The following is an 18962-nucleotide window of genomic DNA, read 5'->3' as shown; positions in this document are numbered from 1 at the left end:
CATTGCGTATGCAACTTATTAGATGTTCTCTACTAGGTATAAAATACCCATCAAACTCCAGAATCTTATTAATTTCTTGATAATTAATAACTAATCTGGGTTTTCCTCTTTTTATCTCACCATGATTTCTTACCAGAAAACCTGGACTGCTATATGGTGACATTCCTGCTTTGATTAAACCAAGAACCCGATTGTTCCTTGAATATAATCTGCATATCCCTTTGATCAATGATATTCATTGGGATAGGCTTGCAACGGACAAATTCACACTCTTTGCCTTCCTTAATTTTAAGGCAAGCTTTGAGTTGATTTCTGTCCCACCATGCCAAAGGATCTTCATTGTAATTTTCTTTGATCCTCTTCTTGATATCTTCTAAGGATACATTTGATTCAAACTCTTCCTCATTTTTATGGACAGTTATCTTAAGGTATTCTATTTCATCTGGTTGGAGTGTTTTATCTGCTCTCAAATGGAGCATTGTTTCTCCAAACTTTCTAGAATCTTTCATTTTTGGGTTCAGAATTTGTCCTGAATCACCCGCTTGCTGCGAAACTGGATTTGGAAATTTTCTGTAAAATGCCTCTCTTAGTCTCTAGACTATAATTTTGTGGTTACAAAGAGTTGTAAACACTAATCTTCTAGTCTCATTTTCTTGAATATAGGATTTGAACATTTGTAGAAAATTGTTTCCTAACAAAATATATGTTCCTGTATCATGAAAATAAATTGGTGGTGTCTTTACCTTGTACCAAGGTGTTTGCCCAGCACCGCCAATTATGATTTCAGTCATCTTAATCCCTTTACATAAGATTAAGATTCATCTGGAAAAATCTCTTCCAGCAATCTTTGGTAATTCTTCTTCCAAATTATTTGGAAAAACTCCGCGTTTTGCTGTACAGATTCCAGCCCCTAAATCAATATAAGCAGCAAAATATTCTGCCTTATATTAATCATATAACATTCCTACTGGAATGTATATAGAGAATGGACTTGTGGACATTGGATTTTCCACATCTTATCTTCTGCCATAAACTCCATTCCATACTCTAAACGTTTCCAAGGTTTATGTTCCTCGAGAAACTCTAGTCCAAGAACCAATTGATCTGGTTCTTTCCCTGGAATCTCTGTGATATGAACTTCCAATTCTCCAACTTGGATAACTCCTTGGTAAGTTCCTATCATAGGTTGTTCTAAATAATAGATGGTATTACAAGGAAATTGATTCCTTTGTTTAGTAATATCAAATACTATTTCGATCTCCTTCCACCCCTCTAGGCATCTAAGCTTTCCTATTGTTGAAAAACTCTTTAGCACTTGTTGGGTTTCTTGGACAGAGGTTTTTTCCCATATGTAGCTTGTAATTCTATCTCCTTTAAAAGATAGTCTTCTAAATTCCAATCTAAGACTCTGATTCCTTCGTAGAATCGGTTTGTCTTGTATTTGGATATCTATTTCATGTATTACAGGAAATTCAATTCGTTCTGGATAAATTGCCTGAGCAACTTTTCCAAATATCTCAGGTATTTCAATGAACTCATTTGTAATAAACAATTCTGAATGATGTGTATTAGATAGAGCAAATGAAATCTGATAGGTAATAGAATATGGTCTATTACCTTTCTTCATCAGCCTTTTTTCCTTGAAATTTTGATGTAATGTCAAGGCTGGACTGAAATCTCGATCTGCCAGGTTGTAGGCTATCCTTGGATAGATAACTCCTACAATCTTTCCTGCACAGAGATTTCCTGAGATAGTTCCCAGTACTGAATCTTGAAGGTTTCCCATTCTTTTATCGCATATAGCAATATCAATGGGTGAATCTATACCTTCTTTGAAAGTAGCTTTTATCATAATCTGGATTGCTCCAATATGAATCAAGGACATAGTCTTTGCTACTTCGATCTTGAGTTTTTGTAATTCCTCCTTAATTTCTTGAGAAAGAATTAACTGCATCTCCATTCTATTTCCAGTAAGTTCCATTGGGATTGCCATTTCCTTTTTAGAAATTTTATAGATCAAATGATGCTTTCTGTTTCTTAGGCCAAGATTTCCTAAGAACTTTTCTATCTGTCCTGCAGAGAATCTTTGATATCTCTGTAGACTAGGATTTTCTTTCATGATCCTTTGGACCATGTTATGAGATATTGTTGTCTGGCTAAAGAAACCAGACAAATCCTCATGTGTTTCGTGTCGAAACACTTCGTCTTTAGTCAGATTCCGATTCAGTTCCATCTGATTCTCCCTGACTTATAACTTTTTCTTCTTCATATATACTTTCATCTGAGGCAATGTTCTCAAATTGGTATACCTGAATAAGATCTTGGTAATAAACTGTTTCTTGAATATCCGGAGTTGGATCAAAGCGTTTAATACCTCTTTTTTCATTTTCTGGACAGTTAGTCGAGATGTGTCCTCTTGCTCCACATGTCCAGCAATCACAGTCCTTAAAACTTTCATTAGCTCGTGTATGAGCTCTTCTGAAAGTTTTCTGTGTAGGTGTTCTTCCAGTGCTTCGAGAGGTACGCGATGCTTGAGAGGATGTCCTACTCCTTGATGGTCCGCTTCTTTGTCCATATTTATAAGATCTGACTTTTTGTCTAGACCATACTGTTCTTGATTTCCAAAAACTTCTTCCACTTCTAGCATAAGGATGAGTCCTGAAACTTTTCCTTTTATGCATTTGTGGTTTACTTCCAATAATTGTTGGGAGATCATTTTCCTTACAACACAAAGGAGTACGTTTATTAATACCCCTTAAGCGTTTGTAATTCTTTTGTAATGCTGTCATATGACACCATTCCTCCAATTTTCCTTTGAGGAAAGAAGCTCTTCGTGCTAATGTATCTGGATTTCCAGGTACATATTCCCTAATGAGCATTTCTCTCCAGGGACTTGGCATCTTAGCAAAGAATAGCTGCATTGCTATGTCTTCTTCGACCCCTGAATTCCATATATATTTAGTGAATAACATAATATATTCATCCACCAAACATATGTCATGTAATTCAAAACTATATAGAGCTTGAGTATATTTTTTTCCTCTTCTCTGTATCTTGACTGTTAAAATAATCTACCACTATAAATTGAGCTTTAAAAAGGGTAGCCATTCTTCCGGCTATCTCGCTTAGAAATTCTCCGGCTAGGACTGACTCTTTGGTTTCCACCGAAGTCATGTCCCAAGCAATTTTTACTGATCCCATAAGACTCATTTCCAAGAGTTTGATGAATCCTTCTCTGTTGAGATCAAGTGTTTCTGCCGCGATTCTCATAGCAGATGTCCAATCGTCTATGAGTTCTTCTCTGTTTTTGAAATCTAATACATCAAGGTTAAGCATAACCCCATAAGGATGTATAGGATCTAAAACAGTTTTCCCATAAGGTGTTTGGTGCAAGGAAATTTGATTTCTCCTTGTCCTTGTTCCCGCAGGGTGTGATCCTCAACCAGTATGGAAATCAGGTTGAGATTCTCTCATGTGTATATTTTGAGATCCCACACTTTTCCTTGGTGGTTCCTGAGAAGATGACCAAGTTATAGCAGGTGTTTCACATCCTGCTGTGTTCATCTTTAGATCTACAACTTTGAGATTTGCAAAAGATTCTGCAAGCTCTTGTAGATCCTCTAGACCAATCCTTTCTAAAGTTGTCATCAGATTAATTTCTTTTCTGAGACAGACTTAATTAGATTGATCATCTTTTCTTCTTCAGTCAAAGGTTTCGACATTACTCTGGCCTTTTCTTGTTGATGTAACAAGGGTTCAGTACCAAATGATGGTGGTAGCCATCCTCCTGAAGTTCTTTTACTAGAACCGTGTTGTTGTTCTAGTTTCTGAATTCTTGTTTGAATATCTTTTAATATTCCAAGAATTTCTTCCTGGCTTTCAAAGATTTTCTCTACTCGTTGCGGTACAAAGTATAGCATGTTGCCATAATTTTGTATTGTCTTCTGAATTTTTCTAAGATCTAAAGAGAACTTAGAGGAATCTGGTATTATTTCCATAAACTTATTAGATTGGATCATAAGTTTACCTGAGGGTGCTGAGGATTCCCTTTCTGCTCTGGATATCTAACAATAGTTAGATATTCTTGTGTATATTTCAAACTATTGGAATAATCCTTGTAAATTATTTTTCTCGAACCTAAGTTCGAATTCATAATTTTCGAAATTCTCCTCCTCAAACATTTCGTTTCTTTATAATAATAAATAATGTGTTTGAAATAAATTAACCTACGTCTCTGATACAATTTTCGGATAGCGCGGGGATCAATTAAAATAAAATAAGGGATAAGGATATTTGTGTCATATTTTGGAAAATTTTCTCTCACCAGAGAATAGGAGAAAAGTTTAGTTTGTTTTGGGGACTGATCAACAATTTACCCATCTTTCTACGCAGTCTGAACCTCTAAGAAATTATCTAAAATTGCTTTGATATAATATTAATAATTTACAAATAGTCAAAGATACTATATAAAGATCACGAGATGTAGCATAGCATACGAATATGTTCGCATGCAACTGAATCAACAGTGAACTAAAGGGACCGCCGTTACCTCTAAATCACATTATTTATGCACATTTGGATATTGAATTATGCTCTTAATTATGCCAATAGAATATTAATCATCAGTCATTAAGCCTCTTGCCCCCAAAACCTACTTCTGGATCCAATGTCAATCCTCGTTAATAAAATATACACAAGTGTTTTTAGGTTTAGACCGGGGTAGGTTTGACCGAGAACATGTCATTGATTTAGTCAAAACTTATTCTATAGACATTTTTAAAGGTCAAACTGATCAGAATCGGTCTGACCGATTGTGAACAGATGAACCGAATAAAAATCGATTAGATCATTTCATCAATTTTTTAATTTTGTTTTTAATTTAATTTTTTGGTTATTTTTTTAAAGAAATTATTTCTTATATTTTATTTTTAGTTATATATATATATGATTATTTGGATTTTGAATTTTATTAATGTTTTCGTAATATAAGACCTTATTTTGATTTATTTTTTATCTAAAAAATATAGATATAATTATATTTGATGGTAGGTATGTTGTTTTGTTTTTGAACTTTGATAAATATATTATTTATATACATATTTAAGATTTTAAATTTAAAATTCATTATTTACTATGCTGTATTGTTATTTTATATAATATAATAATTTTCTGATGGAACAATCATATCGGTGGAACTATTTTTATAAAATAAACTGATTTTATTATAAAATATCGATATACACTTTTTCTATATCAGTAAAAATATAAAATAATAAAGAATTACGTAACGAAATATCATTTAATACGAATGATAAAAATTCAATATTTTTACATTACAGTAATTAAAATCGAAAAAATAATTATATTACCCTCATTATTATTATTTAATTAATCGTCTAATCTCAAAATGCGTACCTAATAATTGAACCATTTGTCTAGTCTCATAGATCCGGAGCACGAAACTCTAACATGCGCCGAGGGCCAGACAAGCAAGCGATGTTATAAGTGTACGTGTCGTTAAACTATTGGCCAGGAAAAATCACAGGCACAGCGAGGTGAACGATAGGGATTGTTGAGATCCTATCTCTGTGGGCACTACTCTCATTTCATTTCAACAGATAAGATCTTGTCACACATGCAATTTCAAAAAAAAAGTGAGTCTTATATATACATGGATAAATTTTGACCATCCATCCTATCATGGGATAATAGGATGAAATAAACCGAAGATAGGTGCCTTTCCTTGATACCGTCAGCTTCGGCGAATATAATATATATTTATAGCTAATAATTGAAACCCCTTCATTAATATTTTTCATTAAATTAATTAATTAATAATTTATATGAAACCATTTGATTTTTTTTATTTATTATATTATATTATATTATACTTGTTGTGGGCTTTGTCCCTGCGACTGTTCGGCTCCTTCAAGCGATACAACACAGGACACACACCAAATTCATTCCTACAAGTTTTTTTTTTTGTTTTTTTTTTCAATTCTAAGTCATGTAATCTGTAGATTCAATCATTTGATGAGCACATGTTCTGTAAGTTTATTTTCGTTTCTTCTATGATTATATATTGATTCATGTTTCTGGGATGTTATGTTTCTTGGTGAATTTATGGTTTGTGTTTCTTAAATTTGAGATGCTTCTTTTTTTTTTTTTTTTCAATTAATATTTCTTGAAATGACCTCAATTTTTGCAATAACCTCACCTCGAAGGTGCAATTGCGCCATGGAAAAATTAACTTTTTTTACTTGCAGTAGAGGGTTGTGGATATGAAGCTGTCTCGCAGTCTTCTTGTCTCCAAGATTATACTTTTTCTTTGACTTTTTTATTAAAGTTTCTTGTTTTGTTGCAATATGAAGAAACTCGCTTTGAAATTAATGGGTTCTGCTTTTTCCGCTTTTAGTGTGGTGATTGGAGTTGTTGTTCGGGTAAATATTTATTTCTGATTGCATTATGAAATCATTGCTTTGAATTGAATTGTGTTTTTATTTGTGTGGACCTTTTTTGCGTAAAAAATTGCAGTTGTTTTGGGGGGTTGAGATTCTTCCGAGTCATCAATCAAGGTCCAAATGGATCCGGACTCCAAAAAGTCCAAATTCTCACCATCACCAAACTCAGGCAACTGGAAAGCGTCAGTTCCGTTGCACTCATCACTATTCCCAGATGAAGTCTTGGAAAAAGTCGTGTCATTCATTGATTCACACAAGGACAGGAGCTCGGTCTCCCTGGTGTGCAAGGACTGGTATAATGCTGAACGTTGGACGAGATCAAAGCTCTTCATAGGCAACGGCTATTCAGTGTCTCCTGAAATTGTGGCTAGGAGGTTTCCAAGAATTAAGAGAGTTACCCTCAAAGGGAAGCCACGATTTTCGGATTTCAACCTTTTGCCTAGAGATTGGGGCGCTGATGTGCATTCTTGGTTGGTCAGGTTTGCCAAAGTTTACCCCTTTTTGGAGGAATTGAGACTCAAGAGGATGGTTATAAATGATGAGAGCTTGGAGATCTTGGCGAAATCTTTTCCAGGCTTCAAAGCTTTGTCTCTGTACAGTTGTGATGGGTTCACAAACAAGGGGCTCAAAGCTATAGCCACCCATTGTAGGTAAGAATCTTTTGTTGTTTTTCTTTATTGTTTCAGTTCTTTTCAACGTGTCATATTAATTTCATATACGGTTCCTGGGTTGCAAAAGATTTCTGGTTTCTTGGAAATTGATTTTTTTTCTTTATATATGTGGATTTAGATTTTGAATATTATAGACAAGATATTCCTGGAAGAAAATCATATTCCTTTTTTTGCTTTCATTTTTTGACTATTGAGGATGCTCCGTCTGATCCGATTCCATCTTTAGTGTTACTGTCAGTTAGCTTTCTGGTTTCCTCTTAATCTTGTTGGAGTTTCTCCTTTGTGTTAAGGTCTCAACCCTCCAATATTCTGATCCTTTTGTTAATATGTCAATATAATTTATATAAGTGGCACCCTTTTCTTCAAGAATGCTTCTAAAGTAGCAACCTTTTTATTTGAAAAATTAGTTTTTTAGTTGTATTATGTGGTTTTCATGTGGCTCCAATTGATTGTGCTTAATGATATTTGTAGATTATGTGATATAAAGGACAAGACGTGGTTTAGCGAGCTGAGATTATATTTACATGGTTATGCTGTCACATAGTGGGCTTAGGGCCTGCAAAAGTTTTGTGGGTTATATATATGGTTGAGAAATAAATGTGTTAGCTTCGGGTAGGGTAATGGTGTTTGTGTGTGTTCCCCATTTCCTTTTTTGGTTTGTTTGTACTGTAACAAACAGAGATTTTAGTGGAAAATTTAAGTGCTGATACTTTTTTTTGTCCTGTCAAATCTTATTGGTGCTGCTTTCTTGATGTGACTACTGACCTGCTACATGGCAATGACATTAATGGAATAACAATATAAATTTATGCTTACTTTTATCCTCATAACACACCCATGCTTATTGATCAATGGAGGCCATGTTACTTTATGCATCTGTGATTTGTTGATGCAGAAATTGGTTCGGCTTATTACTCCTTTTGATTTGAAGATTTTTTTTTAAACCGGGTTTTGGAGATTCAAGGGGTTTAGTTGGAACTTAGAACTTATGCTTTAATTGAAGATGACCAGAATGGAGTATCTGTGTCGAATTTCAGAAGTTTTTGGGGTGCATTTAGATAGTGAGAATTGGCTTCGGAGATCTTCTAAATCTCTGATTATGAAACCTGAAGCTTTTTTCAAGTTTTTCAATGCCTGACCGGATTCAACTTTTTTTTCTTATTCTCTTCATTGTCATCATATGCACATTCTTAAAAATAGCACGTGATATTTGGACGAGCTAATAATTATGGTAAAATTAGTTCTACTAATAAGCTTTGGGGTAATATTGAATTAGTTCGACTGATGAGCATATATTGGTAAACCACCCCTATTTTTGATTTATTGAAAATCAAGGGGCTAAGTAGCAATATATTTGTGAAAAAACCAGGATTTGATGATCAAGAGGTGGAAAAAATCATTGTTGCATTACTTAGTGCAGGCCCAATAATTTGAACAAAACCAAATATTGTCAACATCAAGGATTCTAGCTTCTTGAATTGCGACAAGCTGCGTATTTGTTTCTTTGGCATTAAGCACCATCACTTCCTAGATGTCGTATTTCTAGGGATGAATTTTTATGGTTGCAAGAAATTTAACTTGTTCCTATTTGGCATACAGGAATTTGACAGAACTCGACATACAAGACATGGCAACTGATGACTTCAGTGGAGATTGGCTTAGTTGTTTCCCCGAACACTCCTACTCACTTGAAATATTAAATTTTGCATGTCTCAACAGCGAGATTGATTTTGATAAGCTCGAGAGACTAGTCAGTAGGTGCAGTTCATTAAGGGTTCTAAAGGTCAATGAGAGTATTAGTTTGGACCAACTGCAACGTCTGCTTGTGCTTGCTCCTCAGTTAGAAGAGCTCGGCACCGGTTCCTTTTTCCCTGAACTTACCCCTCGCCAGTACCGAGAAGTTGAAAGTGCATTTAGTAATGTCCGAAATCTTCAAACTCTATCAGGATTATGGGACGCCACGTCATCTTATCTCCCGGTTCTTTATGGAGCTTGTGCAAGTCTGAGTTTCTTGAACTTGAGTGATGCTGCCCTTCAGAGTGGCCCATTTGTAAAGCTTCTTGCTCACTGTCCCAACTTACGACGTCTTTGGGTAAGAAATTGATATATAAGATTACTTGAACTGATTCTTAAGGGAGACCATTAGCTTATTCTGTAAGTCTTATTACCTAAATGGATTCTTTCGTTGTAGGTTGCCGATACAGTAGAGGACAAGGGGTTAGAGGCAGTTGGTTTAAGCTGTCCCTTGCTCGAAGAACTCCGAGTTTTCCCTTCAGATCCTTACGACCAACATCAACGTCACGGAGTGACAGAGTTAGGTTTTGTAGCCGTATCTCGTGGATGTCGCAAACTCCATTATGTCCTCTACTTCTGTCGGAGGATGACTAATGCTGCTGTTCAGACCATAGTAAACAACTGCCCTGATTTTACCCACTTCCGTCTTTGCATAATGAATCCTGGAGAGCCAGATTATCTGACAAACGAGCCTATGGATGAGGCCTTTGGTTCTGTGGTTAAAACTTGCACTAAACTCCAGCGGCTTTCCGTCTCGGGGCTTCTAACAGATCTAACCTTTGAGCATATCGGTAAATATGCCAAGAATCTGGAGACCCTTTCGGTGGCTTTTGCCGGAAGCAGTGATCATGGGATGCAGTGTGTTCTTGAAGGTTGCTCGAAGCTTAGAAAACTTGAGATAAGAGATTGCCCGTTTGGAAATGCCGCTCTGCTTTCTGGACTCGAGAAATATGAAATGATGAGGTCGTTGTGGATGTCAGCTTGTAACATCACCATGAAAGGGTGCAAGCTACTGGCAAGGGAGATGCCAAGGTTAAATGTTGAAGTGATAAAAGACGAGGAAAGTGACGACTTCCAAGCTGTCAAAGTTTACGTCTACCGTTCGGTAGCAGGTCCGAGAAGGGACGCCCCTCCCTTTGTTCTTACTCTTTGATTGATACATCACACGTGGGGGAAAAAATCCTCAAGGTTGCTGTTTTGCGGTCTCTCTTCCAATTCGGGTAACTAATTATTGCAGGAAATGCAAGCTGCCATTGAAGAAAGTAAAAGTTCGTGGTAAAAATGGCCAACTGACGCGTGAAACTTTATAATCTGTAAGCTCAAAATGTCCAAATTTTAGAGAAGATATGAAGCATTTCTCTTGCATCTGAATCTGTCCTTGTTCCTATTTCTATTTCTTTCCATGTAATTTTAGTATCTTCAATCTGTTAAGCTCTTTGAGAGATTGGTAAAATATATAGTGGATTGTGATTGATTCTTGTTCGATTAAATGGTATGTTATTTGATACACCTTTGCTGATGTTTTTGATAAAATGGCATATTTAACTGAATATTCATAATTTTTACAAAGGAAATTTCGGCAAAGAACCATCAATTAGAGTGTAAATGAGTAGAATATTTTGAAAAATTTAAAGCTCTCTAGATAGATATGTTCGAGTTCGATCCGAAGTTCGAAAATGTTAAATTTTTTTGTTCGAGTTGTGTTCGATTCAGGATTCGGATTCGATTTCAGCATGAAAGATTTGAATATGTTCGCGAGCGATTAAAATTATTGTTAAAAAATAATCTATTTATATTATATTAATAAATATCAAGATTATATACTCTGTTTCTTTTCTCTACCTAAATTTTTTTTGCATTGTTTCAAAAAATTTGAAGAATCAAAATCTGTAACTCCAAGAATTGAGTAACTCATCAACTTTTGCTTCACATGTCATGTAATTTTAGTGCGATAATTTGTCGTGCAATATTTTAGAATATTGAATAATTAACATATTTAGCACCCGTATGAACAAGTATTTATAAACAATTTTATAAAATGTATTTTACAAAAATTTCATGAAATATTTTGAAAGTTGTTTTAAGAACAACTATATATCTTTGGACTACTATTTTATAAACATTTTTACAATTAAAAAATAATAATAAAAACTTTAGTGAAACGGTACGACAGATCAATTTTGTGAGACAGATCTTCTATTTGAGTCACTCATGAAAAAATATTATTTTTTATTCTAAAAATATTATTTATACTTGTTAAGCGGAGTTGACCGGTCTCACGGATAAAGATTTGTGAGACTGTCTCACACGAGACTTGCTAAAAATAATATGTTTTGATTTTCATCATTGTCTTCATTTATAAAAACATAAAAAAAAAGACATCTCATCTTTTAAAAATATACTTGATGAATACATTTTCAATTTTTTTTAATAAATATTTTACAAAAATCTTATCTAAAACATATTTTAATTTTTTTCAATTATAAAATCCCAAAATCGTTTTTAAAATACTCATTCAAACAAAACCTTGTAATTGTATATGTTTGATATTAAATCTTTGAATGTTTGACTGCGGTTTTAAAAATAATATTTGTTTTTCGTGACCCATACAAAAGGGATTGTCTTAATTGGATTCATTTTTTTTTTTCATTTGTATAGTCGTGACAATTTTTAGAAAATTTGTTGTAGAAATAAGATGTATGTAATTTTTTCGAGAAAAATTATAGTACATATAACATATTATCATAAAATTTAAGAATTAGTAGATCTGTTCAGACCAAAACGGAAAAAATGTAGTATTTTGGATTGACGTATGATAAAAGTATCATGTATTTTTGAGAAATGTTAAAAAAAATGGATCGCATTGAAGGGTTTATTTCATCCTATCCATGTGGGCATTGCCCCCATGATAAGATTGATGGTCAAGATTTGCCCATGCATATATAGGCCCACTTTTTTTTTTGAAAATTGTATGTGCGACAATATCTTATCCGTTGAAATGAAGTGAGGGTAGTGTCTACATAGGTAAGATCTCATCTACCACATTGAAGATCGAGAGATCTGAAAATCACAAAATATACGTCGGTACAATAAATCTCTACAACAACTAGTTTGTTATCTTCATCGTTTTACGAAAATTTTAATTCAAATTTCTATAAAAGTTTATTAAAACTTATTTTTCTAGACGATATAGGATTACGAGGTTGCTAATAAAAATAAAATAAAATATTATGTTAAGTATATTTGTCCTTTCTTTACAATATAATAATTATATTAATCAATTTATAAGATAAAAATAATAATAATAATCAATTTATGAATAAATTGAATGCATATGTGAGATATTGTTGCCCGTTGGAAAATGAATTACAATAAAAATTTCGATTTATTTGTGAGATTGATGTGTTACCATATCACATGATTCAAAATCTTAACCTACGCCAATAAAAGTTGGAAGTTGACCACTATACCTATCCCCTACCCTTTGAAACTTAGCCATGTACACGCAACTTGTGTAGGCAATAATTGATTTTTTTATAGTATTTTTTTAAAAAAGTTTTGAGTCGAATTTGAGCATAAATTATTTTGTTCGATTGTATACGAGTCATTTACGAACTTTAATATTTATTAATTATTAATAAAGTATAATTATATATTAAATAAATTCTCACGGGTCGTATTTAGTGAGACGAATCTCTTATTTGAGTCATTGATGAAAAAATATTACTTTTTATGCTAAGAATATTACTTTTGATTGTGAATATCGGTAAGATTGACCCGTCTTACCGATAAAAATTCGTGAGACCGTCTCACAAAAAACCTACTCTAACAAGTAAGCCGGTAAATGATGCAATGAATAGTAAGAGCCAAGAGGAGAGCATGAAATGAACATTGCATATTGTTAGGAGGGAAAATGATGTAATTAATAATATTAGAGGGTCAAAAGTGTACTTCACATAGGGACCAAAGGGATATTTAGCGCTATTTTCTAACGTCCAACTGACTAAAACCCTCCATTTTGCAAGACAATTACTTAACTGACCCCGACCTCTACCCTAAACGACGTTTAACTAAACCAAGACCCGAGGCTAGATTCGTAAATCTAGTAGAATTGCCATTCTGTTACAAACAAAGAAAACATACGTACGCAATCTTCAGAATCCCATGAAACCTTCTAACAACCTCCGAAACCAAAATTTCCAGCTCCCGCACGAATCTTCAGCTCCGCATCGCCGGGAAACCAGACCCATCTCACCGGAAAATGGGATCTCTTCGGAACCCGTAAAAATATTCCCAATGAGTGAAGAAAATGGTCTGTCTGAAACTGAAACATCTACTGAAAGCCCGAGACTATTGCAAGCAATCGGGTCGATCTCTTCCTTAATTGCGCTCTCACATTCAACCAAAGTCTTTGCTTCAAAATGGATGTCCATAAGAAACAGGATGGAAGAGCTTTTATCCATCCTCGTTACCATCGAGAATTGTGAATCAAATGATAACTTTTCACTATGTATCACCGTGGAGTCGATTTTAGCCACCAGTAGTGAATGCGATGGTCTTTTAAAGCGTTGTCTGGAACTTTCGTACTGTGGGAAGCTTTACATGCAAAGCGATCTTGATATTGTATCTGGGAAGTTGGATAACCATGTGAAGACTCTTTCTGATATACATGCTCTGGGATTGGTGACGCAGAGCTATGCTATTATAGTACCGAAGCCTGGGCCTTCGGCTTCGAAAGAGGACATAAGGTTTTATGTCCAGAATTTATCATCTATGCTAAAGATCGGAAGCACTGTTATGAAGAAACAGGCCCTTGTTGAATTCAACGAAGCCATTCAAGAAGATGAGAGATATGTAAAGATTTCGGTGGAACTTGAGAGTTTTGTCAATTTTTTGGTGCATTTTCTTGATTCACAAGAGAGTGAAATTCGAGAGGCGGCAGCGAAGGCGATGTGCTTGATTGTGGGGTTTCAGTCCTACAAAAATGTGTTGATTGATGCAGGGGTAATTGCCCCATTGATTAGAGTTCTGGAGACCGGAAATGAACCGTGTCAAGAATTTGCAGCAAGGTGTTTGGTAAAGGTCACGGAGAATTCTGATAATGCGTGGTCTGTTTCTGCTCATGGTGGGGTGACAGCCCTGTTGAAAATCTGTGGCAAGAATGGTGAAAATGGGGGAGAATTGACAAATTTGGCTTGTGGGGTGTTGAAAAATCTTATTGGGATTGAAGAGATCAAGAGGTTTATGGTTGAGGAAGGGGCAATTTCTTTGTTCCTTAAGCTTGTAAGGTCGAAAGATGAAATTTTGCAGATAGCTTCACTTGATTTCTTGCAAAATATGGCTTACTCAGATGCATCAATCCGAGAAATGATCGTTCAAGAAGACGGAATCCGCTTATTAGTGCGTATTTTGGATCACAAATCCTCATTTTCGACCAAGACACGAGAGATGGCACTCAAAGGAATCATGAATTTATGCTTTGGATCAGATACTTCTTTATATGTGTTGATGAATTCTGGTTTTACAGATCACGTGCTTTACTTTCTCCGATTTGGGGAGATTTCCGTCCGAGAATTGGCCCTAAAGGCATCGTTTTGGTTATGTGGGACGTCTGAGGATGCTAAGAAAGTGATGGGGGATGCAGGATTTATGCCGGTCCTTGTTAGCTTCCTCGAATCAAAATCATTCCAAATTCGCGAAATTGCAGCAGAAACACTATCTAACATGGTGGTTGTACCCAAAAACAGAAAAAGATTTGTGCAGAATGATCAAAATGTTGGCATATTGATGCAGCTACTCGGCCTAGAGGACGTTAATTCTGGCAGCAAACAGCCATTGCTTTCAATATTGATGTCGTTAACCGGTAGCAACATTGCAAGAAAAAAGATTTCAAGTTCAGGTTACTTAAAGAACATCGAAAAGCTTGCAGAAGCTGAGGTCTCAGATGCCAAAAAGCTAGTAAGAATGTTGAGTTCCACTAAATTCCGCAGCATCTTGGGCGGATTCTGGCATTCTTGAATATAACACAATCCTCCCATTTTATTTTATCTAGCATATGATAAAAATGTAACCAACAAAATCATTGAATAAAACAATATAACATAGTCATATATTGGATTGTTGCATTGTATACATGGAAACAAGAGTGCGATTGATATATGATCTACCTTCCCCCTGTCTTTGCTTGTCCATTCTTTTCTATTGTTTGTCATTCAAAGACCCTACCTTTTCTTATCTGGTGAAATATTGTATTCAACACATTTGGAACCTTGTGCGACAATAAGAGGTATAAAAATGATGCAGGAATAGCGGAAAAATCCGAGATTTTCAAATGGAAGAAATTTGATTATGGAGACTCGTTTTTAATGTTGTGTTTGGATCAAATTGAGATAGTTTTGTGTTTTAGGATTTATATATGATATCGCTATTGTTTGTGACGTAGTGACATAAACATCTCTCAACAAGATTGAATTTTTAGTTTGATTTCAAATAATAGTAAAAAATCGGTCGTTCCTACATGATCATATATCCAACATGGTATCAGTATATCCAACAGAATAAAATATTAAGTTGTATCTAAAGGTTTTTCGAGTTGACGAAATAAATGAATGCTTAATCAGTGATTAGTAATTCGACTTCTCGTACCAACTCTTCTTATATGAACATCGGTCAAAGCTTGTCCAGTATAGTTTAGTTACTGACTTAATTTGCGTGCCACATGAATTGAATTGAATTTTTGTATAACTTTGTTGAGATATCAATATCGTGTGACTTTTTGTGAAAGAAAATTATTATTATTTTTTTTGTTGGGCCCCCTTAACTTAAGTAACGGTTCCGACACCAACCCTACTAACAATTGGTTAGTCCTGTTACCACCAGCCGATCTACAATCTTTTAGTACAATTTGGATAAAGAATTTGATTTGAATAGCCATTATATTCAGCTTCTTTTAAAAATTTATTATTAAACTCACTTTTATAACAAGTTTAGTTAAAATAAATTAATGAATGATCCAATAAATAAATGAAGTTAGTTATAACATCAGGTAATTTTCAAGTTTATGCTTAATTATAAGTGATAAAATAAATTTTATAATATATAAAACTATGAAAATTTCATATTATAAAATTCGGTATGACCAAAGATTCTTAAGTTGCATTTTAGATTGATGAATTTCAAATCCATAAATTCAAATGTATTTTTGTAGTTTTAAATAAACGAGATCATAAACTTCAAATTCACCATAGCATGTTTAAATAGAATTTCATAGAGGCAATTGAAATTCATTTTACTTTCTGTAACAATGTAAATAAGTAATGCATGTATTTAAGATTTCATCTATCGTTTCGTTGTTAACGTTAAAACTATAATCGAAATTCACATATTTTAAATCTTTACCTCAAATGTAATCTTAGTTTTTTTTTTTTTTTTTTTTTTTTTTTTTTTTTTTTTTTTTTTTTTTTTTTTTTTTTTTTTTTTTTTTTTTTTTTTTTTTTTTTTTTTTTTTTTTTTTTTTTTTTTTTTTTTTTTTTTTTTTTTTTTTTTTTTTTTTTTTTTTTTTTTTTTTTTTTTTTTTTTTTTTTTTTTTTTTTTTTTTTTTTTTTTTTTTTTTTTTTTTTTTTTTTTTTTTTTTTTTTTTTTTTTTTTTTTTTTTTTTTTTTTTTTTTTTTTTTTTTTTTTTTTTTTTTTTTTTTTTTTTTTTTTTTTTTTTTTTTTTTTTTTTTTTTTTTTTTTTTTTTTTTTTTTTTTTTTTTTTTTTTTTTTTTTTTTTTTTTTTTTTTTTTTTTTTTTTTTTTTTTTTTTTTTTTTTTTTTTTTTTTTTTTTTTTTTTTTTTTTTTTTTTTTTTTTTTTTTTTTTTTTTTTTTTTTTTTTTTTTTTTTTTTTTTTTTTTTTTTTTTTTTTTTTTTTTTTTTTTTTTTTTTTTTTTTTTTTTTTTTTTTTTTTTTTTTTTTTTTTTTTTTTTTTTTTTTTTTTTTTTTTTTTTTTTTTTTTTTTTTTTTTTTTTTTTTTTTTTTTTTTTTTTTTTTTTTTTTTTTTTTTTTTTTTTTTTTTTTTTTTTTTTTTTTTTTTTTTTTTTTTTTTTTTTTTTTTTTTTTTTTTTTTTTTTTTTTTTTTTTTTTTTTTTTTTTTTTTTTTTTTTTTTTTTTTTTTTTTTTTTTTTTTTTTTTTTTTTTTTTTTTTTTTTTTTTTTTTTTTTTTTTTTTTTTTTTTTTTTTTTTTTTTTTTTTTTTTTTTTTTTTTTTTTTTTTTTTTTTTTTTTTTTTTTATGTTGTAACGTACATTTGGTTTCCATAGCTACAATGCAACATGCTAGTGTGTCATGATGAATGCACAAAATAATATAAGAATTCCATCAACTTTCACGTGAGATTCACATATATTTTATCTGTGAATTTCACGTGAAAATTGATGGAACTATTTTATATATATATATATATTTATTGTGCACATTTATGTAAGAACCGATGTGGTGTCACTTATCTAATGGATGCAATGAAACATAAAAAAATTACATATCTAATAGGTGAGTGTCACCTCATCATTGCTCATATAAGTATGCATGATAGATGTACAACATATCAAAAGTGATATATACACACACATGTACGTAAGTATATGATTGATGCAAAAATAAAAAAAAAATAGACAGGCTTAAGGCCCAAAATAAAATTGGGCTGGACTTTAAGAATCGGTATTTAGAGTAATTGAATAGTACAATTGGCCGTGGCATGGAAGAAATATACCAGAATCGAGAAACAGTCCACAAACGAAGAGGTTGCAGAGCATACTTTATATATTTTAAAAAACATAAATTTTATTTTCCTTTATTTTGAGAAATTATTTGTTGTGTTACTCGTGAGTTTTTGTATCTATTATTTAATTTATTATATTATTAAGTATCGACCCTTTAATAACACTCCTTCGATCATATATATGCTTAAAAACTATATAAATTTATAATACTTAATAATATAACTACCATATCTCATATATAACTTTCTTAAACCCACAAAATAATCAAAATATTTCCTTGTAATTATATAAAGTTTTTATTTTATAAAAATTATGATAAGACTAATTATTAAAAAATTGGAGAACAACTGATCATATTAAAACGTTAATATTTGTAAATGATTACATGCTTGGAGAATAACAATAACATATTAGGGTATGTTCGATGGTGAGATAAAGCTGAAGAGATGAATGATGATATCAACATTGATAACTTCAACTTATGTTCCTGCAGTCGTGAGATGAAGTTGTAAAAATGATGTTAAAATGTAAAATTTTTTATTCCATTAAATAAATTTGTATTCAAAAACCAAAGTAATTAAAACAAAATTAAAAATTACACATAACTAAAGAATACAATTACAAATAATTAAATTTTAAAACATAATAAAAAAATACAAATAAAAAATACACATAATTAAAAAATATTACAAGATTAAAAAAGCGGACAAATTCCATTATGCATCTCAGTGTAAACTCAAAATATGTCTGATTAAGTCATTTAAAAGCATGTGGTGCAATTCTCGATTCCAAATGCCGAGCTTGCTCTAGAATGACGTTAAATTTATAGTATGATCTTTTGAATGGGCAACATCCGGGAGCACATATTCGTCATCTCGAGGTGGGAAATATGATATTCGTGCATATCATCCCTTTCGTCCTCCAAAATAATGTTATGGAGAATGATACATGTTTTCATTATATAATCTAAATCAATTGGATCCCACACACGAAATGAATATCTCACTATACATCAGCGTGCTTGGAGTACATTAAATGCTCGCTCAACATTTTTTTCTTACCTTCTCTTGAAATCGCGTAAAAAATCCTATGTTTTTGTTTGAGGGGCCGATGAATGTTTTCCAAAAGGCAACCCAAGATAGGTAAATATTATTGGCAAGATAGTATCACATGATGTACTCATTTCCGTTAACCTTAAACCGTACTAGAGGGGCTTCACCCTTTGCAAGATTTAAGAATAAATTGGAACTCTACAACACGTTGATATCGTTGTTGGGTACG

At 32.3% G+C, this 18962-nt stretch overlaps 2 protein-coding genes across 5 annotated transcripts; both read left to right on the top strand.

Moving 5' to 3' along the window:
• Nucleotides 1-5900: 5900 nt before the first annotated feature.
• Nucleotides 5901-10435, top strand: LOC140976857 (protein TRANSPORT INHIBITOR RESPONSE 1-like). 4 transcript variants are annotated; one of them, XM_073441236.1, is made up of 5 exons: nucleotides 5901-6048; nucleotides 6372-6440; nucleotides 6535-7111; nucleotides 8732-9224; nucleotides 9324-10435. In XM_073441236.1, the coding sequence occupies exons 3-5, from the start codon at nucleotides 6582-6584 to the stop codon at nucleotides 10077-10079; spliced, it is 1779 nt and encodes a 592-aa protein (XP_073297337.1). In that variant the 5' UTR covers nucleotides 5901-6048; nucleotides 6372-6440; nucleotides 6535-6581; the 3' UTR covers nucleotides 10080-10435. The 4 variants fall into 4 exon arrangements, with proteins under 4 accessions (XP_073297337.1, XP_073297335.1, XP_073297338.1 ...); XM_073441234.1 differs by lacking the exon at nucleotides 6372-6440; XM_073441237.1 differs by lacking the exon at nucleotides 6372-6440 and having other exon boundaries at nucleotides 5951-5972.
• A 2487-nt stretch (nucleotides 10436-12922) lies between these two features.
• On the top strand, nucleotides 12923-15133 carry LOC140976856 (uncharacterized). The gene has a single exon (XM_073441233.1). It carries the CDS (start codon nucleotides 13091-13093, stop codon nucleotides 14942-14944), a length of 1854 nt encoding a protein of 617 aa, XP_073297334.1. The 5' UTR covers nucleotides 12923-13090; the 3' UTR covers nucleotides 14945-15133.
• The last annotated feature ends 3829 nt before the right edge of the window (nucleotides 15134-18962 follow it).

The sequence above is a fragment of the Primulina huaijiensis genome, chromosome 5, assembly GCF_012295235.1.
Source record: "Primulina huaijiensis isolate GDHJ02 chromosome 5, ASM1229523v2, whole genome shotgun sequence".
Lineage (NCBI taxonomy): Eukaryota > Viridiplantae > Streptophyta > Magnoliopsida > Lamiales > Gesneriaceae > Primulina > Primulina huaijiensis.
This window is presented reverse-complemented; position numbering and strand designations above follow the sequence as displayed.